Below are 26,502 nucleotides of genomic sequence, written 5' to 3' on the forward strand. Positions count from 1 at the left end.
TAAATGACAACTTTAAAATGACTGTGATTAATATGCTTAAGAAAACAGAGAAAAGATAAATTAAATAAAAAGATGGAGAATTTCATCAGAAAATTTGAGGTTACAAAAAAATTAAATTCTAGAACTAAAATATACATATCTGAAATTCTAACTCCTAAGTTTCTCTTCTTTTTCTACCAAGGCATTCATTATGTGTTTGCACTAATCCCCCTTAAGTTAGAAGGAATACAAGTAGATGTAATGTTAGTGACCATTTTCAAAATAAACAAAAAGCAAAAGTCAATGAAAAAATAATGGAAGATGTCTCTAAACTCGTTAAGGGATGATAATTATAGTGTGAGCTTTTATATCCTGAAGAGCTTCCTAATTAAAGCAGAAACAAACATCTTTCGCCAAAATAAATTTTAAAAGAACTTTTCTCTGTATGATGAGCAAAGTAAAAGCAATTGTCACTTACAGGAAGGTGTGTGAATACAGCAAAGGTGCTCCGTAGAAAGGCAATGAGGTCAACTAGGTAGTCACTAGCTTTGTTGCCCGAATCTCCTGTCATCCAGTCATAGTCGGCCAGCTGTAGAAACTGGTCAATCTTCTGATTTAAGTTGGTATAAATCTCTTCTTCAGCTGCATGTCTGGCATCCTGTGAAATATAAAATTTTAAAAATCATTCAGAATTCCAGTGTAAGCAAAGCAGAAATTTCTGCTTGCAGACATCTCACACACATTCACTAGGTAACAGAGTTGGAAATATTAAATAATATCATAGTCTCCGTGGATTTTTCTTTTTTCAAAAGCACAGTGGAGTCTTCTATTTTTCTATCTTCAAGACGAACTATTATTTTGCTTCACCAAATACAGAAACTGGCACTATCCTCAGCTATCTATGTACATTGGTTTTAACTTTCTAGTCTATGGCCATGCCACCCTGAATGTGCCAGGTCCCATCTGATCTCAGAAGCTAAGCAGGGTTGGGCCCACTTAGTACTTGAATGGGAGACCACCTAGGAAGATCCAGTGCTGTAGGCGTTACAAAAAAAAAAATTAACAATTTTCTTATCCCTGTTCAAAACTACATTCACTCGCAGGATTTCTATTCCCTTTCATCTCTCCTGAGACTCCAAGAACCTCCCTTCCTGTATGTAATACTACCCTCTCTATATCTCCTGGCTTCTTCGCTTTGCTCATTATAAGTATCCTGAGGTTCTGACTTAATTTTATATCTTCCCACGAGTTACTATCCTGCCTCTCTAATTTGTCTTCAAGCTTCTTCAAAGATTGGTACATTCCTAAAATGTGTTCTAAGTAACATCAGTCCTGAAAAACATTTAAACAACAGCAAAAGAGTTCCTAGATAAAATAAGTTTGAGAAGCCCTGTTTAAGAGACTGTGATGTACACTAGCATATGAAAGACTCTAAGAAGTGTCAGAGGACTAGTTTTCCAAGATATTTTCAGGAAAAAAAGGGTCTACATTACACTAGAGCAATCAGGATTCCAACACTAACACTCCATCAGTAGGGACTGGTCCAGGGTAATCCAGGACCTCCATACTACCACATTTAATATTCAGTATGATCTTGATCTCTGTTAAACATTCTCTACTAGAGCTGTGTTCTCCTTTGGCTTTCATGATATGGTTTTCCCCTGGTTTTACTTTTCTGACCTCTAATCCTCTCACTTTTGCTAGGTGATTTATTTCATCAACTCCCACTGCTCCCACTATCAATGTCCAAACCCACTCTTGTTAAAGACCCATATATCTGATTGCTTCCTGGGCATTATGACCCACAGAAACTTTGCAGAGTAAATCCAGGATTAGATTGATCATAATCTCACTATTCACCTGTTCAGTTCAGCCCAAGGCACAGATCTAAGCAACATACTGGATTTCATTCATTCTGTCAATCAATCACTATGTCCTATAAATTCTAACTCCTAAATTTCTCTCTAATTCCTATGCTCACCTCCATTTTCACCTTCTTAATAGCTACGAATTTTGCAATGTATTTACATACTATAAGCATCAACTATGTTTACTTATGTAAACAATATTTCAATGGTCACTTAAGTGCTTAGATCTTTGCTATTTGCATGATAATCTACAAGTATGATAATCGACTTATATGTAATCGACTGTCCCTGAATGCCTATTTTACTGTTTTCTTTTAATTAAGAAACATTATATTTTAGAAATTTAGGCTTAAAGAAAAATTGAGCAGAAGCACAGATTATTTGCATATACTGCCCCCCATCCTCCTCCCACTGTTTCCCCTACTAAAACATCTTGCATTAGTGCTATACATTTGCTACAATTGGTGAACCGATAATGCTAATTTATTAACTAAAGTCCATAGTTTGAATTAGGGTTTATTCTGTTTTGTACGGTTCTTTGCGTACTAAAAAATGCATAATGTCATGTATTCACCATCCAGTATCATACAGAATAGTTTCCCTGCCCTAAAAATTCACTCTGTTCTATCTAGTCATCCCTCCCATGCTCATTCTCTGAATCCTGGCAACCAGTGATCTTTTGGCAAAATTGCCTTTCCCGGAATGTCATATACTTGGAATCATATAGTATGTACATTTTCAGATTAGTTTCTTTTACTTAGCAATGTGCATTTAAGCTTTCTCCATGTTTTTTCATGGTTGATAGTTTATTCCTTTTCATCACTGAATAATATTCCATTACCTGGATGTATAAGAGTTTCTTTATCCATTCACCTAATGAAGGACATCTTGGTAGCTTCCAAATGTTGGCAATTAAGAATAAATAAAAGTCCACATTCATGTGTAAGTTGTTGTGTGACTTAACTTTTTAACCCACTTGGGTAATATCAAGGAGCATAACTGGTAAACTGCATGGTAAGACTATGTTTAGCCTTGTAAGAAACTGACAAACGGTCTTCCAAAATAGCATTACCATTTTGCATTAGCAATGAATGAGAGATGCTGTTGCACCAATAGTTCGTATTGTCAGTCATTATAATAGTTGTGTAGTGGTTTCTCATTATTCTTTTAATTTAAAATGCCCTCTTCATCTTGGGTGAGGTATCTGTTCACATCTTTTGCCCATTTTTAAATTGGGTTGTTTGTTTACTTGTTGAGTTTTACCAGTTCTTTGTATATTTTGGATATAAATCCTTTATTAGATGTGCATTTTACAAATATTTTCTTCCAATCTGTGGCTTCTCTTTTCATTTTCTTTCCCAGAGTAGAAGTTCTGTGTTTGAATGAAGCTCAACACATTTTCTTTGATGGATCATATTTTTGGTGTTTTATCTAAAACATCACAGCCAAATGTAACGTCACTGAGAGTTTCTCTTACATTATTTTCTAGTTTTATAGTTTTGTGTTTACATGTAAGTCTGTAATCCATTTTGAATTAATTTTTTGTGAAAAGTATAAAATCTGTGTGTAGATTCATTTTTTTTCTTTTTTGCATGTGAATGTCTAGTTGTTCTAATATCACTCATTGAGACTTACCTTTTACCATTAAATTGACTTTACTCCTTGTCAACAGTTTCCTGAGGTTGTGTGGGTTTATTTCTGGGCTCCCTAATCTGTCTCCTTCATCTGATAATCTATTCTTTGGCCGATACCATACTCTTGATAACTGTAGCTTTATAGTAAGTCTTAGAAGTCAGATAGTGTTAAACCTCCAATGTTCTTCTTTTCCTTCAATATTATGTTGGTTATTCTGAGTGTTTTCCCTCTCCATACAAACTTTAGACTGAATCTGTTGACATATGCAAAATGACTTGCATGATTTGGATTGAGATTGTGTTAAATCTATAGATCAAGTTGGGAAGAACTGGTATCTTGATAAAATATTGAGTGTACCTATCCATAAATATGGAACATATCTCTATTTATTTAGATCTTTCTTCTTTGATTTCCTTTCATCAGAGTTTTATAGCTTTCCTCACATAGACCTTGTTTATTTTGTTCCAGTTAAAACTATTCCTCTCTTTTTTATGTTAATGTAAAAGATACTGTGTTTGTAATTGCAAATTCCAGTTGTTCATTACTGGTAAAATAAGAAAGCAAATGCCTTTTGTATATTAACCTTGTATCCTAAACATTACTATATTTACATATTACTTCTCATGGGTTTTTGTTTTTGTTGTTGTCATTAATTCTTTCATATTTTCTACTTAGACTATAATGTCATTTGCAAACAGTCAGTTTTATTTCTACCTTCGTAATCGGTAATCTTTTATTTCCTGCCTTATTGGATGCTGATAAGAAGTGGTAGAGAGTGTAGCCTTTCCTTTCTCTCGATTTTAGCAAGAAAGCTGCTAGTTTCTCACCATCGCATATGTTAGCTATAAAACTTCTATAGATGTTCTTCATCAAGTTTAGGAAGTTCCCACTCTATTCTTGTTTGCTGAAAGGTTTTTTCATGACTAGGTATTGGGTTTTGTAAAATGCTTTTTTCTGCATCTACTGATATGATTGTATGATTTATCTTCTTTAGCTCCTTGATGTGATAGATACATTCATTAATTTTTAAATGTTGAATGAGCTTTGCAGACCTGGAATAAATCGCACTTGGTCATAATGTACAAGTGACCCTTGAACTGTGCAGGTCCATATTTTTCAAAAAATACTAGAAATATATTTTCTCTTCCTTATGATTTTAAAGACATTTTCTGTTTTCTAGTTTACTTTATTGTAAGAATACAGTATATAATACATATACAAAATATGTGTTAACTGACTTTGTTATGAGTAAGGTTTCTGGTCAATAGTAGGCTATTAATAGTTAAGTTTTTGATGAGTCAAATGTTATACACAGATTTTCAACCATGAAGGATGTCAGTACTCATAACCCCCACAGTGTTCAAGGGTCAAATGTATATTCTTCGGACATGTTATATTTGATTTGCTAATATTTTATTGAGTATTTTTGCATCTATGTTCACAAGAGACATTGGTCTGTTATTTTTCCTTTCTTGTAATGTTTAAATGATATTAAGGTAATCCTGGCCTCAAACAATGAGTGAGAAAGTACTGCCTCTACTTCTATTTTCTGGAAAACGTTTCTATAGAGAAATGGTATAATTTATTCCTTAAATATTTGGTAGATATTTTTTCAGCTTTAACAGGGTCTTATTCACAAAACTGTAAGATATTTAAAATATACAATGCGATAATTAGATATAGGTATACACTGTAACAGGGTTCCCCATATCAAGTTAATTAACACATCCAGCATGCCACATATAATCACTATTGAACTATGGGCATAGAGTTATTCACGATAGTCCTTAATTACTCTTTTAATGTCCATGGTATCAGTAGTGATAGCTTCTCTTTCTGTGATGAGATTAGTAATTGTCTTTCCTCTTTTATTCTTAGTTAGCCTGGCCCAAGATTTATTAATTTTATTGACCTTTGTAAGAATCAGCATTTGGTTTCATCAATTGTCTCTCTTGATGATCTGTTTTTATTGATTTCCACTCTAATTTTTATTTTTTTTTCTGATGACTTTGGATTTCACTTGCTTTACTCTTTCTAGTTTTCTAAGGTAGAAGCATAGACTATTGATTTTAGAAATTTCTCCTTTTCTAATACATGCAATTAAGGCTATACATTTCCCTCTAAGCACTTTTCACTGATGGCACAAATTTTGATAAGTTGTGTTTTATTTTCATTTAATTTAAAGTACTTTTAAATTTCTCTTGAGACTTTTTCTTTGATTCATGTGTTATTTTGAAGTATGTTAGTTAATCTCCAAATATCTGAGGAATTTTCTGCTTTCTGAGATTTATTTCCATAATTTAATTATGCGGTCTGATAGCAAGTTTTGTATGATTCCTATTCTTTAAAATTTGTTAAAGCGTGTATTACCCAGAACATGGTCTGTCTTGGTGAATGTTCTTAAGAGCTTGTTGTTGTTAGACAAAGTATTCTAGAAACGTCAATTTGATCCAGTTCAGTACCATTCAGTTCAACTATATCCTTACTGATTTTCTGCCTGTTGGATCTGTTAAAGGGGTTTACTAAGAGATTTTAGCAGGAAGAGCTGCTGACTTATAACTTCCTTTTTAGTATCTTTTTAAGTACTCATATATTTTTCTCATTTGATCTATTAGTGAATAATTTAAAACAATTTTTGAACACTAATTATCCTTGTTCTCTTTAATTAATTTTATCCCTACTTTCTATGTACTTAATAGAAAGTTTTTTTGATATTTAATTATGACTTTTACATCAACATTTACTTTTAATTGTTCTGATTATTTTTTGCGGTTCATGTTTTTTGAATCATTGTTATATTGATTTCCCAAAAATTAACTGAGATACTTTCCTTTTTCTCTGTGAACTGGAATAGTTTAAATGATATAAAAATTTTCTGTTTCTTCTTCAAGTGAATTAACTGATAAAACCAGGTGGATTTGCCCAATTTTAAGAAGTGTTTAATAACTTTTCATTTTTTCATAGTTATTAGTAAATATTCTTCTTAAATCACTTTTAATCATATATTTTCCTATAGAGCCTGAAATTTATTAACACAGAGTTAAACAAAGTATTCTAGGTATTTAATTTCCACTAGTTATGAATTTCAGGTCATTTATTTATTCCTTTTTTTTTTATTCCTTTTTTCTTCTTTCTTTTCTCTTTCCCTTCCTTTCTTCCATCCTCTTTCCTTCCTTTCTTTTAATTGGCAAGGTAAAAATGATTCTTTTTAAAAATGAAATACACCCTTGCTCGAAGGCTCAGACTTTAGTAAGATAAAGTCCAAATTACCTATCAGTACAAAAAAAGTACATCACAAATTACCATTTATCTACTTCTCTATATCACTACTACCCTTATTTTATACTAAATATGTCTGGTTATATTTTATTCTTTCACCTTGCACATGTAGTTGCCCTAGCTCCTAAAAATGTCCCTTACTCTCCTCTCTTTCTCCACCTGTACATCTCCTGCTGGTCCCAGACCCATTCTAACATGTGCCTTTTCTGGGAAGTCTTCCTTGAAAGTCTCAAAGCTGAAATAACTACTACTCATCCTCTATGAATTTCTCCTCTTCTTCTGAACCTATCATTGTTGATGCTCCTTGGAGCTCAATCTTCACACCTTTTCTTGTTTAAATTTAATCACATCCTCCACCCCCGCCAAAAAAAAAATCCAGCCTGTGGCATTAAATACCATCTTTATACTGAATTCTAAATTTTTTATCTCTAGCTATGACTTCACTGTCTATTTAATATCTCCATGCAGATGACTACTAAATATTTCAAGCTTAATATGTCAAAAATGGAACTCTTGATTCTACTGCCCCTCCCCAAATCCATTATTTTCTCGCTATTTCCCATCTCAGTTTATAGCACTGCTATTTATCCAGTTTGCTTAGTTTGAAAATCTTGGAATTACCCAACTCTACTCTTTCTCTTATAACCCCATATCCAACCCAGCAGTAAAACTTGGCATCTCTTCCTTCAAAAATATTTCTTACCACTTCCACCCCTACCACTGTAGTCCAAGCGACCACTATCTCTTACCTAGACTACTGCAATAACCTCCAAATTGGACTCTCTTCTTCCACTCTTACTGACCTATAATATATTTATTTTCTACACAGCCACCAGTGCTACCCACTATTATATAAAATTAGTTTATCACCATCACTCCCGATCTTCTAATGGCCTCACACTTCATCTCAAAATAAAATCCTACAAGGCCAGAAAGTACCTGACTCCTGTCTTATCTCTTACCACCTTTATCACCAGCGAAAGACAAATCATTGCCAGACTAACCCCTTGCTATTCCTTGAACACACCAATACTTACTAATGTGCTATTTCCTCTGACTGAAATGCATTCAGCTCATTTATTTTCCTTCCTAGCTCTTACTACTACCTGACATTAAAGTATATTTGTTGTTTATTTATCATCTATTACCCACACTAGAATATAAGCTCCTTAAGGTCTGGAGGCTTGTGTTTTTAGTTCATGCCTATAAATGGCCCGGTATGTAGTAGACGCTAAAAAACTTATAGAATCAATACAATACATTGTATTATTCTAGTATCTTTCATATAGTTCTTTATAGAACTTACAATATCTCTTTCCTGCAGACTATAAACTGTAAGTCCAAAGACCATGTATTTTTTTTATCTCTCTAGCCAAGAATCTACCAGATTGTTGCATGGTAGGTAGGCAAACAATATTTGAGATAGAGAAAATTAATAAATTCCTTCATGATGTTTTGTAAGAGAGTGAAAAAATTCTTCTGAACAAGAAAGTAAAGAATGTTAGCTTGATTATGACACATATGGCAATAAGAGAAAACTGCAAGAAAAATACCTTAAAGACCTTCTGATTCTTTTTGCCCCCTTTTCAGCATAAAAGTTTCCATCTGCAAGAGAAAGTTTTCTGGAAACAGTAGCTTAGGAAAATACACAACATGTAGCTACTATAATTGCCATGTTTATACTGAGTTCTCGGTTAGCTGGTCGGAGACAATCCTGGTAAAAATAAACTTTCAATGTGTTTTAAGTAATCAGTGTTGCCAATAAGCACTGTCAACATGACCTTTAGTAGTCTCCAGAACTTCTCTTCGACTAAGTATTTAACTCGCTGCTCAACCCCTCGGGCTTCCTGTCTGTTTTTAATTTTCCCTCAGCAATTTTAATGCTAAAGCAACAATAAAATACACAAGCCATCCCCTGGGAGGATATCTGACCATAATTTGAAAGGCCCTCATAATAAGAAAATTGAGATGGGTTCAAGGAAGAGTAGCAGAACATATTACATATTCCCCATATGATACACAAGTATAAATGAACCTCATGTTCTAACTCCCTAACTACTTATTCTCTGCTGAATGTTCCCACATTTTCTTTCTTGGAGAAATTTTGGCTTCCACAGTAAATTAAATGGAAATATTTTTTTTTGATAAAATTATTACCCATGCTCCATAACAATGCTAATGTTTAGGAGTAATTATGTTTCTTATTAAACTAGCTAAGGTCATCCCGAAGTTTGCAAAGCTCTTGTTACATTTACACACTATTCTTGGGGCCTCTTTATTAAATAAGTCTTTTCTCCACAAAAGAGTACCAATATTAATATAATATGGCATTATTACAAAGCTTATAAGAAATGATATATAATATGGTGTACATTAAATTTTGTTTGAAATAACTTTATCAGTAATGGAACAAATAATCTATGGTCATCTTGAAAGTATAACTCTTCTAGCAGCTGACTCAATCACTTAAGTACATAAAGAATATTTTTTGTTTGACCATCTCATTTTTTTCAGCTTTATTGAGTTACTATTGAAAATAAAATTATAAGTTATTCAAAAGGTAAATTGTGATGATTTGATATAAGTATATATTGTGAAAGAATTCCCACTATCTAGATATTTAACACATTCATCACCTCACATATTTATCTTTTTTTAAGTGAAACATTTTTATTCTGCTCTCTAAACAAATTTCAATTATAAACTATAGTATTATCAACTATAGTCACCATGTTTTACATTACTCAGAACTTACTCATCTTAAAGCTGAAAGTCTATACCTTTACCAGCCTCTATTTTTCTCACCCCTAGATCCTGGAACAACTTTTCTACTCTCTATTTCTATGAGTTTGACCTTTTTTTTTTAAAGATTCCACATGTAAATGATTCCACAAATACCATGCAGTATTTGTCATTCTCTGTCTTATTTTACTTAGCACAATGCCCTCAAGGTTCATCTATGTCATCACAAGTGACAAGATTTCCTTATTTTTCATGGCTAAATAATACTTCATTTTATACTCCGTTTTATACCATATTATCTTTATCCATTCATCTGTTGATGAACACTTAGGTTGTTTCCACATCTTAGCTATTGTAAATAATGCTGCAATGAACATGAAAGTAGAGAAGATAGCTCTCCAAGATAATGATTTTGATTCCTTGAGATATACACAAGGAAGTGAGATTGTGGAATCATATGATAGTTCTATTTTTAATTTCTAGAGGAATTTCCATACTCTTTTCCATAGTGGCTGTACCAGTTTACATTCCCACCAACAGTGCACAAGGGTTTTCTCCACATCCTTGAGGGCATTCGTTATCTCTTATTTTTTTAAAGATAGCCATTCTCGCAAGTGTGAGATGATATCTCATTGTGGTTTTCATTTGCATGTCCTTGATAATTAGTGATGTTGAACATCTTTTTCATATACCTGTTAGAGTTTCATTGTCTTCTTTGAAAAAATATCTATTTGGTTCCTCTGCCCATTTTTTAATTAGATTGTTTTGTTTCATTTGCTATTGAGTTGTGGGAGTTCTTTATATTTTTTGGATATTAACCCTTTATCAGATATATAATTTGTAAATATTTTCTCCCATTCCATCAGCTGCTTTTTCATTTTGTTGACAGTTTCCTTTGTTGTGCGGAAGCTTCTTGGTGCGATGAAATCTCACTTTTTAATTTTTCTTGTTGTTGCTTTTGCTTTTGATGTCAAATCCAAAATACCACTGTCAAGGATGATGTCAAGGAGCTTACCTTCTACGTTTTCTTCTAGGATTTTCATGGTTTCAGTCTTACATTCAAGTTTTTAATCCATTTTGAGTTCATTTTTATGCATGGTATAAGAGAGGGGTATAGTATCATTGTTTTGCATGCAGTTGTCCCATTTTCCCAGCACCATTTATTTAAGAAACTATTCTTTTTCCATTGTATATTCTTGGCTACTTTTTTGTAAGTTAATTGACAATATATGCATGGGTTTATTTCTAAGTTCTCTATTTTCTTCCACTGATCTATGTGTTTGTTTTTATGCCAATGCCATACTGTTTAGATTACTATAGCTTTCTATTATAATTTGAAATCAAGAAGCATGATGCCTCCAGCTTTATTATTCTTTTTCAAGATTGCTTTGGCTATTCAGGGTCTTTCTCATTTTTTTTTTTCTTGTAACAGAAAAAGAATAGATTATTCCAACAATGTTTACCTCTCATAAAATATAATAAAGAATATCAATAAGATTTGATTTCTTCTCTTAAATCTACTCTCAAGGAGAGTAGATTTAAGAGAAGAAAGGTACCAATAAACAGAGAAAGAGTATAAAAGGATAGGAAAAAGTAGACACCGGCAGACATAAATCATGAGTTCTATATCTAATTAACATCAACTTCTGGATTTCAAAAGGGTGACAGATTTGTTTCAAAACTAAAATAATTAAATAACAACAATATCAAAAACCCAAAGTCTACAAGTTGGCCTTTAAGTCAAAATCGACCATTTTAGTGTTTTAAGGTATTGCCCTGTTACTTTTTCTACTTAATACTTATTTAAAGCTCACATGGCAATATAAAGGATTTTCTGAAGGCTCTTTGAAATTAAGGCATTTACTCTCCAGAAACTCATCTACCGTCAGTCCTTCTTTTGACCAAAAAAGTATTATTTTTCCTATTTGCTTTAACCCTGGGTGAAAACTAGTTCAATGGCCTTGTAAAATAATTATAAATTTATAACTATAATAGCAAGTGACAAAAATTCCTCATTTAAAAATAAGGTTAAAAATATATATACTAGACATAGGATACAGAAAAGAGAGAATAGCTAATCTAAAACTTTTAATTGATGTTGATTTCAGCTCTGACCTCTATTATACAGACCATACTTAAGAACTAGCCATTTTCATGTACAAAATATAGGGAAAGTTTAGTGGACACAGTAGTAGACTTTTTTTTTTTAGTTTAAACACCCCAAAATAAGCATTGGTATTTGTTTTTCCAAGGAATTCGTAAGCTCTTATTCTCAAGCACATGTTATGAATCATACCACTATGCAACCTGGAAGAAACAAAACCATGTTAGGTAGAGTGCCCGAGACTATACATACCAGAAGCAGTTCTATCGAACTGTAGAGCTTTCTCACCTTAAAAGTTGTGGTGCCATAGAGTTTGGTGGTATGGACTGTCTCTGGAAGCACATTAGTGATTTTGGTGATGAATTCTTCCAAGTACTTACAGGATTTTTCCAAGTGTGTTGTATTGATAATAATCTGGACAAGCTAGAAAATAACAAGCATATGTAACAGTCATTTGATTATTCACCCGAGAAAAATAGCTCAGTAAGAATCTGCTGGTACAACAAAAACAAAAGGTATGATAGCAGAGGCCATCTGTACTCTACAAAGGGTATTTTAAAGCACGGGCTTAGGTATGACTTCATCTATGAAGCCTTCCCTGACTTCCCAAAGCATGTCGTATTTCCCCCTACTATAGGAGCTCTTATCACTCTATTCTAAACACAAGTTTTCTTCTGTTTAAGAAAGACTACATTAAGAACAAAAACTGCAAGTGTTTAGCATAGTAACTGGCATTAAATAATTGTCAAGTAAATTAAATAAACTCCCACTAAAAGAACAAGAATAACTGAAATGGCAAGAAGTAGTTTCAAAATCAGGCATGATAAACAGAGAGATGTTGGAAATACGTTAACAAACTATCTTAGTCTATGGAAGAAAAAACATGGGCACTGAAGTCAGAAAAACCAGGGGATTAACTATTTACAAACTATTGATCTTGAGAACATTTCTTAACTTCTCGAAGCCTGTTTCTTTATTTGTGAAATGTTAATAATAATTTCTAACAGAGTTATCGTGAGGATTAAATATTATTTTAACACTATTTCTCTTTTCTTACAGGAAGATCCTTAAAGAAGACAGTACAAGTTAGGATCAAAGTCATCTGTAAATTACTGTGAGGGGAGAATAAGGAAGGATAACTATTATTATCTGTATAGAATTCAAGTTTATAAAGCTCTAAGCAATTCATTTTCTTACAATGTCTTCCTAGCAACCTGGAGAAGTAAATTAAGTTGGAATAATTATTACTTACATTTTACTGTAACAGAAACAAAAATAAAGTGATCTTCCCTAGATCACATAAGCTTAATGGAACTAAGACTCGAATCCAGGCATCTACCCTCAGTTATGGACTCATCTAAATGACTTCTAACAGTGCCATTTATCACAGCATAAGATGGCAACTCTGGAGTGCTCATGTTTAAAGGCACTAGGCTGAAATAGATTCAGGGACTGCCAACAACTAGACCCCCACCATGCTTTCATTCTATTCTATGTAAAAAATAAAAAAGGACTGGTACCTGCTACTTATTTCAACTATGAACACTATTCATATTCCCCAGAGTAAAAGAAATACAAAGAGAACATGGAATGAAACCTTTTTTTGTCTCTCTTCTCTATATCTTTAACTTTCACATTCATAAGAAAATGTTCTGATGGTAGGTCTGAGGCAGGTAAAGGGAGCATTGGAATATAAGCTATGGATGAATTTAGGGTCTTCTTTTAGTCTAGTGAGACCGTGAGCCACAGGAGAGTGGATAGATGGCAGAGAAATTGGAACTAAAGATAAAGGGAGGATTTATACATTTTTATAGTCAAATGATATTTCAAAACAATGTTTAAAAGTTGGAATTACACTTCAATCGAAGTATTATATTGTGGAATATTAAACAAAAATATTAATATTAACAGGACTATAATAAGAAGTATATTCTTATATCTTCAACAGTCCCCAGCACAAAGCTAAAGCACACAATTTTTTTCTCAAAATATATGTGTCAATTCACAACGGCAATGCTTGAATAGAATGGACTAAAAGAAAAGGTACTTTCTATTCCCTTCAGGATCAGCTGGAAGACCTGAGGAAAACAGCTACTTTTGAAATACGATGACAAACAGCAAAGACCCAGAGATGCAGTTCCAACAAAGATGAAAAGTCAGGACAACACTGGGACTAGATCCCCATATATTCCTACAACTAATTAGGTAAGTTCATATTTGTCACTAGGCCCTTTCCATTCTTTGAATTTGGAGACTTTGAGTTTGAGACACAGATACTATCTCCTGTAAAATTTCTCAAAACATCAGCCTTTTAGCTTCGGAGTGCTCTAGAAAAAACACTCACTGAAATAAGCAATTCATGCCCCCCGCTCACTTCTTTTCAACATGTTTCTCCCTCAGAAGAGGACTAAAATCATTAAAGTAATTTTAATTGTCTAAATTAAATCAATGTTCGTCCTGAGTGGGATGGTGACTATTGGCAAGGTGGAAGTCAAAAAAGTAAGAGAATTAATTTGGAGAACTGAAGAATTTCTATTTTAAAACCAGCATTACCTATAGGGAACACATTCAATCTATCAAAAGCAATCCTAATAATAAAGAGGAATCATGTCATGTAATCGAAATAAAAAACAGTGGCAGTCAAAAAGAAAATTGTCCTGTTTTGCAGGATATTGGCAGTTAAAAAAAAAAAAAAAAAGGAGGCGGCTTCACTGGGTACAGTAGTAATTTCCCATGACTTTTTAAAGATCTGTCAACACAAAAGATCACCATGAATTACATCAATTGGCTGTCAGTCACTTTTGAAATGTTTCATTGCTGAGCATAGAATAGACTATTAAAACACTCTGGGATTACAGTAGATACCATGTCATTTTCAAAGGGAATATTGTCTCTTAATGAGGTCTAAATGATCTCTACTTCTGAATGACAGCTAACCAACATCCTTACAAGGGCATTTACAAATGTGAAGCCAGATGCTTTGGGGTAATTTTGAAGTACGGATGAAATGAAGCAATTTGAGATATCAACTTCCATCAGAGTTTGAGCTCCTTTGATATTTTTAACCCCTACTTCCCACACTCTTACAAAAATATATCACTGCAGCAATCTAAACTGTCCTCAATATTGTTTCAAGGACACAGAACTAACAATAGATTAGATACTGGTTATGTCTTATATAAAGTTCTTTGAAAACTGAACCCCCAAAAGTAAACACTATAAAGCAAACAATCGCCTCTCACAACTAAATGACAGAAGTCATTTAAGTTAAAAACCGTTAAGAAGCAGAACTTTTTCTGTTCCTCCTTCCTAGTATTACAGAGAATCTAATGAGTGAGGCGCTCCACAGTGAGTACACTGTGGAAGTCACTTCGACCCTGCGGTAACACTCCAGCGGAGCCTGAACCATGATGATAGAGAGATGTTCATATCCTGACAAATTCCAGAAAAGAAAATGTCTTCATCATCTTCAATAGTTCAAAACTAAGCCCTAAGCTCCAAGAAGTTTTCGTTTCCAACTATAAACTACTTCTGGGGTATACATTTCTACTCATCTTAGAACTGATACCATGTTTCCCAAAGCAGAGAATTTAGTACACTGAATCTCCAAAAGGACTAACCCAAAGCCAGTAAATGAGAAGTCACACTCTTCTCTACACCACCAATGCTTCTCATCTGTTACATGTGCAAGAAGATAAAGAACTAAATAGGAGCCTTGATTCTCATTCGCAAAAATAAGCTATCACTAAGACTTCAAGGAATTTTAATCTTCTGCAAAAGTACAAAAAGTGTGTAAACTACTGATTTTATGTCATGTCCAAGGCAAATACTTAAAGTACTAAAATACTTGGGACTACTGGTTCCAAATTCAAAGATCTAGTACAAACCTTATATTTGACGAAGCTTAAGTATAAAATGTTTTAACATTAGCAATATCATTGCTGTCAACAACAGTGGATGGAGACAAATGGTATGTGGGAGATAACACAGGATAGAACCATGTGGTCATCAATGTAAATCATATTAAAAACAAAGGGTGAATGAAAGCATTGGTCATTTTTTCACATCTCTTGGGACACTATTTTAAGCATAAAAATATAAATATTCAATATCACTAATAGGAACTCTGGATTTCTCTAACTTTACCCTAAGAACCTACCTACCTACCTTCCTTCTTTCTTTCTTCTCTCTTTCATCGGTTGAGAACTCCCACATGTCAAGGAATTGGGATATAGCTGTACAAAATTACAGAGCTCATGGACATCACAGTAAACGCATACACATATAAACACGTAATAGAATGTCAGGTGGTAACAAGCACTGGGAATAGAAGTCAGAATAAGAAGTTGCAAGGTAATGGTAGATCTGAGCCATTTTGAGATAGAGTGGTCAAGGGAGACCTCCTTAAGGAAACATTTGAATACAGACTTAAAGTGAAGGTATAATATGTCTATCATCTGTAATAAATAAGTTCTTTCTAATCCAATTCATGTCTTAAATCTTTCTATCAATACATTCTTCCAAAATAAGTAGGGTGTCCTTTGATTCATCTTAGAACTTTCTTTCAAACTTAGTTCTCTGATATTCTGAGATTAACAAACTAGTGATTTATTTCCTATCTCTCATAAGATTGATGTTTTTAAATTAGCACAGAGAAAGAACAAAGATTTGGAACAAAAGAAACACTATTTTAAAACATTTCAAATCTTATTTCTAAAAGAAAATGTAGTTCAAAACTTATCTCAAATCTTATTTCCAAACTACTTACTGGTTGTGTGGCCTTAAGCGAAGTTATTTTCTTTCATCATCTTAAAATTGAGGTAATAATATCATTCTCATACCAAAGAAATAATAAATATATTATAAACAATTAAATAAAAATACTAACATATATAATAAAGTAGTATAATATATACCAAATTCCTGAGAGCTGTTATTGATATGGGCTTACTCCTATCTGTAGCTAAATATGGCTTAAGAAATGATACAACTATGCTGGCTAGTTTCACTTTAATTCATATCTACTAGCTTAAGTGACACTTAATGCTACAAAATAATCCTATAAATTAAGCACAAACTAATTCTCTTTTCCATATACCCAGAAATACTTTCTCTTTCCTTCAACTCCAACATTTGTTCTTGATCTCTACTTTCAGCCAAACACCTTTCTTTCACTGGGAAAACTAAGCATTTGGAGCCTGCCACCAAAACATATACTCGACTCCCATCAGCTGCATCCATATTCTCTGATTCTCATGTGTTATCAGAGATGAACTCTTTTCTACTCAAGCACAGTACTCTAGAGACTTCCCCCTTTCTCCTACGTCATCAACTTTTTGCTTTCTATTGCATCACTGTCATCAGAAACAATATGCTGTTACTTCTCCTATTAAAACAAAACAAAAGCATTTGCTTAACCCACTTCCACTGCTGGCTACCACCTCGTCTCCTTGTTTACCTTTGTAACAAAATTATCTGAAACGGTTGTCTTATACTTGCTCTCTCTCTTTCATCCTTTAAATTTCTTAATTTAAATAAACATTTCATTTTAGGATAGTTTTGTGTTCACAAAATAGTTTCAAAGAGTTCCCAAATACTCCACACCCAGTACCCTCTGTTCACATCTTACATTATTATGGTACATTTGCCACAACTAAGGAACCAACTTTGGTACATTACTACTAACTGAACAATACACTGTATTCAGATTTCACTCATTTCTCCCTAATGTTCTCTACCTTTTTCAGGATCCCACATTACATTTACTTATCATGTCTCCTTAGCTCCTCTGGTCTGTGACAGTTTCTCAGATGCGACTTATTTTTGATGACTGACAGTTTTGAGGAATACTGGTCAGATATTTTGTAGAATATACTTCAATTTGGGTTTTTTAAATATTTTTCTCATGGTTAGACTGAGGTTATGGGTTTTGGAAGGAAGACCACAGAGGTGGCATGTCTTCTCAACACATCATATCAAAGGTACACACTATCAACACAACTTACCACTGATGATGTTAACCTTGATCCCCTAATGCCATGTTTCTTCACTGTAAAGATACCATTTCCCTCCTTCCACACTTTACTTTTAGGAAGCAAGAAACTAAGCAGAGCCTTCACACAAGGGGTAGGAAGCTACGTGCCACCTCCTTGAGAGGATAATATCTACATAAACTATTTAAATTTCTTCTATATAAGACCCATTCTTTTTCAAACCCTCTCTATCAGGCATTTCCTACCATTATTCTATTATAAATGCTTTTATCAAAGTCACCAACTTATTCCAAGTTGCTAATGCCAATGGTAATGCTTAATTGTCATCTTACCTGATCTATCAGTAGTATGTGTCATAACTGACCCCTCCCCCTCCTTCTTGCTATAATTTCGTCACTTGGCTTCCAGGACACCATACTCTCCTGCTTCTGTTTTTGTTTTGGTTTGTTTTTTCTCTTTCCCAGTGGCTCCTTCCCAATCTCCTTTGCAGGTTCCTCTTTTCTCCTGACTTCTTAATATTAGAGTACACAAGGGTTTAGTCTTCCATCCTCTTCTCTTCGCCATCTTTACAAATTCTCTCAGTAATATTATCCAGTCATGTAGTTATAAATATTTTTATGCTCTAAAATTTTTCTCCAGGCAAACCACCTTCTCAAACTCCAAACTCGTATACATAACTTTTATTAAATATCTCAAATTGTATGTCTAATAAGCTACAAATTTAATGTGCCCCAAACCAAATTCCCAATCTTCCCTCACCCCAAATTTAGCTCTACTTGATGCTGTTGTCATCACAGTTCATGTTATATACAGCCTTCTAGTTGCTCAAATAAAAAAATCTTAGAGGAGTTATCTTCAATTCCTTACTTTTCACTTCCTTTACAACCAATCATCAGGAAAGCATGCTGGCTCTATACTTCACATCTGATCACTTGTCATGACCTTCTGGCTACAATCCATGCTTCCATCAAATCTCACTGGACTATTGTCATAACCTCCTAACCAGTCTATTTATACCTTATAGTTTATTTTCAATACCACAGTCAATGTAATCCTTTTGAAATATGTCAGATCATGTCACTAACCAAAATCTGGCCATGGCTCCTCATTTCACTCAAAATAAAAGCCAAAGATTCTAATATAGCCTATCATGAACACCCTGTACTTCTTTGATCTAATCTCCTGCTTCCCTTCCCCTTGTGTACGCCATTCTAGCTACCCCTCCTTATTATTCCCTGAACATGCCAATAACCTAACTACCTTCAGACCTTTGCTCTAATTCTAACCTCTGCCAAGAATGATTGCTCCCCTTCTATGACACCTCACCATCAAGATGCTGCTCTTTTGAAAAAGACCAACCTTAAACTTCTTCCAGACTCCCGATTTTCTTAATCCAGGTTCTTTCTCTGTCTCCATAGCATTTACTGTCTTTTATCATACTAGATGATTTATTTATTTAATAATTTATTATCTGTTTCCTGCCATTAGAATGTAAGCAGGATCTTTTATTATTGTTTTTGTTGTTTACTTATTTATCTTTAGGGCTTAGAACAGTGCCTGTCATATAGTAGGCACTAATAAGTATTTATTTTAACAGGGGATCTTGTTCTAATCTTCTGACTTTTCTTAACTGAAAAACTATATCTCTGTACTAGACCTGACAATCATTACTTGCCCAGACTGCTTTCTTAATAACAGACAATATCCACTGAGTACTTACTATGTGCCAGACACAGTTCTAATTACTTTACGCGTTAAGATAATTCTCACAACAATCCTATGAAATACATGCTATTATTGTACACATTTTATACATAAAGCAAAGTAATTTGCCCAAGAACACATCTGTTAAGGGGAGAGCCAGAATTGGAACCCGCGTAGTCTGCTCTACATATGGGTAAGAGTGGACTCTTACCCATTGCTCAACTTCTCCTTTTCCTACAGACCTGAAAAAACAGCCCTACGAAAACAGCTGTACCTGCTTTGATTGAACTAGGGATAGTGGCTTAAGGTCTGAGAGAGCAAAGTATTCAAGTTACAGTAGGTGCTAGAACTGAAAGGTAATGTCGAATTGGCTCAGCACAGAGAAGCAAAGAAGCTATGAGAAAAGCAAGAAATACAGTGTATAGACAGAAAATGATAAAAAGGATAGAACATATGAACAGAAGGAAGAAGAGATGAGATATTATGGAGCCTCAAAAAAAGACAGACAGACATTAGCTTATAGAAACTTTTAAGTCTTAAAAGAATTGTCTGACAGGATTATATTTTGAGTTTTGTGTACTTATAATACTTCTATTGTTTTAGTGGATGTCTGTTCCCTGTCACAAAACCATCTCTAATAAGAACAATTTCCATGTTATTATGGGCTTCCTGTAAAAATCTCTATCTTTTGTTATTATTAAATAATTAAATCAATATGGAAGGCAGTACATACTGTAAAAGTGAGTAAGTTTAGGGAAAAGTGACCCGGACTCACATTTCATTTCTATCATTTTGCTGGCTGTATGACCGTGGGCAATCTCCTTGAACTTTAATTATACCTTCTATAAAAATAAGAATAACAATATGTGCCCAGACTGCTTCAAATGTTACTGTACTAAGTGAGATGGTATTTATGAATGGACTTCGAAGAATGCAAATTGTTCCACAAATCCTGCCTATTATGATGATGATTCCCAATGTGAATTCACTTTAGTTAAGCACTGTAAAGGAGGATTTAACATCTTCTCTTTTTAAAGGTGAGTAATCTAGCTATTCAAAGATTTACTGGTTGTTGATAAAAGAAAAATCACTGGGTATGTATATGTCTATACACATACACACCACTATAGCAGCCAGAATAAATGCCTATGGATGTTTTCTTCATTCATCTGCAATGATAGTGATTATAAAAGTATATTTGCCTAAAGAGATCCAATGACTTAGAAAAAATATTTATCATTTATTTAAACAGTGCCAAAAATTATGATCTCATTCTCCTTTGACAGGCTCCAACCACTTCTTCCTAGCATTACCTGATCTATACTGTGCCCTTGAAAAGGACAATAAAATCAGGAAAATCAAAGAAGTAAGAAGTCAGGTCTTTCTCTTAAGATGTCACAGTAAAAATGACACGGCAACAACTAAACTCAAGAGTCTTCTGAGGCCAAAGCTGTTTTTCTATCACACTATGTTCCTGCTATGCTACTTGTTAAAAAAGTTTTTTTAAGAGTCTATCAAATCAATGGCATAAGAAGAATTACATCAAGAATTATAATGTAGAGACAGTTCACAAAATAAACAACAGACTACTTGGATTCAGGAAAGGAGAACAGCACATCTAATCAAAGGAGGGCCTCCTAATTTCCACTCCAACTTTCCTTTTTTCTACCCTTCGCAATGATGAAGTAAGTCTATTCTCAGACACACAAAAGCAATACTTAATATACCTGACAATAAAAAGGAAGATCTGGAAAATGAAGATACTGTCCTAAATAATGTCAAATGTGACATTCAATTATAAAAAGAAAACAAAAAAGTTTGTTAGCAGTAAAATTCGGTCCCTGCCAAAGTCCACATTTAATATTTTTAAATCATAACATGGGGGGCGGGGAGGGGGGGTGACAATCATTCCAAAAGCAGAACTAAATACTTATCTGGCTTCCAGCTGCCTTTACCTATGGGTCAGTATCATTAACCATTTACTGGCTTTCACTATAATCCTTGACAGTGTATATCTGAAAATGTCGATTTTTCATAGAGTAACTGCCTTTCAAACAACATTTACCTCCAACAGGTAAAACAGATGGCCAACAGCCTTTCTTATCCCTGTGAAAAAAATTCCTTCAGGCTCTCAGTTTTGGCACTATAATTTCCATAAAATGGCAGGTTGAGGCTCACATGCAATCCTGGGTTCCAAGTAAAAGAGAACTTCACATCTTTCTAAATTTTAGGACTTGATGCCAATGTGCCAAATCTTCATTTTGCCAAGATACTGTTCTCAGCATATGTACAATATCCCTCCTCCCTTTGTGAGACTGCATAAGCTTCCACAGAAATGTGATGATTGCCTTTCTCTCACATTTCCTCAATCCCAAATCCCCAGACTTACCTGCTAAGAGATATTTACCATTCATATACATGAGGTATCTCAAAAACAAGAGCTAAGTCTAACACTAACCAAGGACCCTGAGTGCCGATATCCTTGGCATCAATGATTTATGCAGACAAAATATGATCTCATATTGTACGTTGTATTTGAACTGCCATTCATTTGGATAGGAACCTGATGTTGACTGTATTCAACCAAAAATTTTATATAATCAAGGGCAAATAATACAAATTTATCTTAACATGTTCAGAAAATAAAACAAGTTAAGCTAGTGAAAATCATGTGAGAAGGAAAAAAAAGTGACTTTCAAAATATAATAATGGATTACTCCAGAGTGACCAAAGAAAACACAAGGCATTTATTTTGCATTTTCACCATTACAGAGAACATGATGGAAGACCATGAGAAATCATACAGAAAATTACAATTAATTCACAAACAAACCCCAGAATTTAGGACATCTGTTAACATATTGCCTTGGCTGCCTCCATCAAGAGCAGCTTTACCTCAGTGAGTCCAATATTCTTCCTTTTAATGACATTCTGCAGAGAGTTGCTCAGAGTCCTGGTTAGCAACAGGTTTGTAGATTTACGAATCATGTCATCAATTTCAGTTGAGCTGAAAAAGAAGTGTCAAGAGTCTTACACCAGGTAACAGAATTATTTTGCAAACAAGGTGCCAGTGGTAATTGTAGTAGTAGTAGTAGTAGTAGTAGTAGTAGTAGTAGTAGTAGTAGTAGTAGTAATGGCAGCAGCAAGTAACATTTATTGTTTGCCAGAAATTATTCCAAGTACTTTATTGAATTAAAATTCATTTAACCTTCACCAACACCATATGAAGTAGTTGTATTATTATCTCTATAGATGAGGAAATGAAGGCACAGAGAAATTAAGTTACTTGTTCAAGGGTCACACAATGAATACACAGCAAAAAAAAAAAAAGAACAAAAAAGATTTTCTCACAGGTAGGCTAGCTCTAAAGCCCACAGTATTTAAACACTATGCTGTACTGTCTCTCAGGATAAAGAGTTCCACATCCTAAAACCATTATTTCTCCTATAGTTTGAAATTCCCTCACAGATTAATATTCACAATTTTCCAACCAGTCCTTCTGTAGACCTCCTACAGGTCTCTAGAAAAAGATATCTCTGTTCCTATATTATCATCTTCCATATGAAGTCTATTAGCTGATAAAGGTCCCTAGAAAAAGATATCTCTGTTCTTATATTATCATCTTCCATATGAAGTCTATTTAGCTCCCATTCCAAAATAATTGCTTCAAGCTAGTCGTTTAATTCTGCATAATTGTTTTATAATCCCACTTACTATCCAAAAAGTGATCAATAAAAAGATTTTCTACTCAGTTAAGGAAACTAAACATAAGAAAATTATTTTAATACTATTTTTATATGCAAAGTTTAAAAAAAGAAAACAGTCTTGCAATCAAAAGACTAAATTCAATAGCTATACGTCTTTCATAAGTCCTTGAAAATATCAATCAAAATGGCTTTCTTTAAAAGATATCCTTTTAAGACAAACATTTCTTCAATGATAAGGATACTGTTGTAATGATACTTGTTTATACGCATCAAGAAATAACTGTAAATAAAGATGTATGAGCAGTTCTTTGTCAATAATTTATTAGTTGTAGACAATGTCACAAATTTTATCTCATTGATTTCGCTTTCTACAGAAGGAAATCAGAGGCTTAGTGCAGTAAAATTAAAAATCTGAAAATACTAAATATATAAACAAGCTACATCATGCTATGTGAGAAAGAGAAAAAAATTAGAAATAAGTAAGGCTGCAAAATGCAGGGCCTCAATCAGTTAGGAAAATAAGATACACAAAAATATCATTATAGGGTCCATGTAACACTGCCAGCCTTTCCACAATTATTATTTAATTGAAATACTTCATTCTGTACATAAATAAGACGCTAAGCACTGTGTTAGTAGAATACTGAGATCACAATGGTGAACAAAATAGTCATGGTTCCTGCCTCCATATATTAAACTCATAATTACATCATATGAATTATAATATGAGCTATGAATAAATAGATTGCTATAATAGTAAATAACACAGGTGCCCAAAATTATTTGGTGACCCTGATGTTAATGCTTATTACGTATCTCTATTATGCTTTAAGAAGATCTAACAGAAATCCCTCTTTTAGATATGATATAGAAGAAAGACTGACACTTTCTTCATAACAACAAGAAAGCTAGGTCTAAGCTAAAAGCTATACTTTCCTTAAATGTTAACGAAGTGTAATGTGTAACTGAACTAACTAAATCTCACACTGGAACAAGTCCTTGCGAGATGAGCAATGAACACCAGCCAGTTCCACATCTGAGGCCAATTGCTAATCTGGGTACAGATGGATGATGGAGTGAAAGAGGCTGAGAGGCTTTGGTGAGATGAAGAGAAATCAGCCAAATCCTTCACAGTGTGGGCTAACATTACAGACTGGAATCTTGGAAAAGCCTGCAAACAAAAATATACTGACCCAACAATTATCCCCTATAAAAATTCTGTTCCATAAGAAATGATGGAGGCAGCACTAAAAGAGAGAAATTTTGCAAATTTTGCAAGAGGTTTAGGTTCCAGGGCTACACTGAAATTCAATCCAAAGGACTGCAAAAACTAACTAAAGCTGAAACGCAGCCCAGCTCAAATCCTGTTAAGATCATAGATAAGTCCCTGGATAGAAGCTTTGGAATTTCAGAGTCAGTCTTAAAGACAAAAAGACTTCTTCAATAGCATCTAAAATCAGAAGTAATTTGAAACTAATTAAAACTGAGACACACTCATTTCGCTAATGTAATGATGAAATCTGAATGATTTATCTATCAAACAGCTAGGAGCTGCAGAAGACAAAAAATGAGAAAGACATATTTAAGGACATAATAGCAAAATCATGTCCTTACCTGATAAAATATTTCACCCTACAGATCCAAGAAGTTCAGCACAGCCCAAATAGAATCCATGAAAATAAAACAACATATAGGAACATCATAGTCAAATTATAAATGGCAAAGCGAAAGAGAAAAGGCAATCAGAGAAATGACAGCTTATTTCTCTTCAGAAATAATGAAAGCAGACAGCGGAATGACATCTTTAAAGTACAGGGAAAGGGAGGAGTGTCAACCTAGAATTATGTATCTTAAAAAATATATTTTTGAAAACAAAGGTTAAAAAATATTTTTAGACAAACTAAAACTAGGAAAATCCAACACAAGTAGATATATAATGAAAGAAATGCTAAAAGAAATTCTTCACACTGAAGGAAAATAAAATTGGAGAGTAACCTAGATCTGCAAGAAAGAATATGAAAGCCTGAAGTTTAAAATACTATTAAATGTTTTAAGCACAAACAATGACATATTTTAGGGTTAAAACAGGTGTATACATGAAGTATATGCCAACAATATCAAAAAAGGGAGAAGGTAAATTACATTACACTGTTGTAAGATTCTTAAATTATACATAAAGTGATATAATATTATTCAAGATAAATTGTGATAAGGATGCACACTGTGATCTCCAGAGTAACCACACAAATAAATAATAAATTAAAAAAATGTTATGCTCAAGTAAACCAATAGGAAAAATAAATCATAATATCAAAACACTTAACCAAATAAAAGGAAGGACAACAGGAAAAGGGGTGTAAAAAATAAATAGGACAAATAGAAAAATAGCAAGATAGTAGGCTTAAATCCAACCTTATCACTAAATACATTAATTAGGCAAACTGGATTAAAAATATATATATATATCCAACTATTGTTGATTCAAAATGACATGTTTTAAACATAAGGACACATGCCCAGATCTTATTTTCAACATATGACTCAGCACTAAAGGAACTGGGCTCCTTGGAGAAATCAATGATATTATGGTTAAGAAGGGAAATGTCTCAAAAAGTGATGGTAATACATCAACAAGGCATATAAGCCAGCATAAAGTTGTGCACACTCGTTACATCTGGGACATTTGAGCATTAGAATTAATAGAGACAGTAAAGGAATTAACCAACTGAATGAAGTAAGAATTCATCAGTCTGATATGATGATAAGTAGATAATTGACAGATGATACGTAGATAGATAGCAAGCAGATGGGGAAGGATTCCTTAATATAGAATGCTAGGTAATACATATACAAAGAATTTAAAAATCAGAAATTTGTTAAAAATCATAAATTAGTAATTATCATAGAAAAGTTGATTCAGGCAAGAATCATTAATGGATATTGTAAGGAGGACATGTGATAACTAACAAAATAAACACAGAGTCTCAAAGTATTTCAACACCAATACAAACATTACTTATTACAGACAAATGATAATGATAATTGTATAGGGAAAACAGACAACATCAGCTAATTAATAAAAAGTAACATAAACCGTAAAAGATTATAATACTACACAGAGAGAGAGAGAGAGAGAGACAGAGACAGAGACAGAGAGAGACAGAGACGGAGAGACAGACAGTGAGAAAGAGAAAGAGGAAATGAAGAAGGGAGGGAGGAATTAATAAATCAAATATGGCAAAATGTCAAAATTGGTAAATTTGGATAAAAGTACGCCATTCATAATATTATCATAATATTACTTAATGTTGAAATTATCTGAAAATAGCATGTTTAAAGAAAAAGAAGAAAAGTTTGTAAGTAATAGGAGAGACAAATGCATACCATATAAAATAAATTATGGCTACTTTAATATCAGGCAAAGTAGACATTGAAACTATTCTCATTTTTAACACAGATAACATGGGACATTTCATAAAGTTAAAAGGATA

The 26,502-nt window shown here is 33.5% G+C and overlaps 1 protein-coding gene and 1 pseudogene across 7 annotated transcripts in view; one reads left to right on the forward strand and one right to left on the reverse strand.

The window, feature by feature from the left end:
- Positions 1-26,502, reverse strand: part of EXOC6B (exocyst complex component 6B) — a 514,225-nt gene that overhangs the window by 216,686 nt on the left and 271,037 nt on the right. For all 7 annotated transcript variants that reach the window (XM_016130555.2, XM_016130553.2, XM_016130554.2 and 4 more), the window contains 3 exons: positions 22,200-22,311; positions 11,896-12,030; positions 458-637 (listed from right to left, as the gene is read on the reverse strand). In XM_016130555.2, coding sequence (XP_015986041.2) covers positions 458-637; positions 11,896-12,030; positions 22,200-22,311 — 427 coding nt within the window. The remainder of the gene's footprint in view (positions 1-457; positions 638-11,895; positions 12,031-22,199; positions 22,312-26,502) is intronic.
- On the forward strand, positions 905-1,023 carry LOC118605964 (annotated as a pseudogene).

The sequence above is a fragment of the Rousettus aegyptiacus genome, unplaced genomic scaffold, assembly GCF_014176215.1.
Source record: "Rousettus aegyptiacus isolate mRouAeg1 unplaced genomic scaffold, mRouAeg1.p scaffold_m13_p_7, whole genome shotgun sequence".
Taxonomy (NCBI): domain Eukaryota; kingdom Metazoa; phylum Chordata; class Mammalia; order Chiroptera; family Pteropodidae; genus Rousettus; species Rousettus aegyptiacus.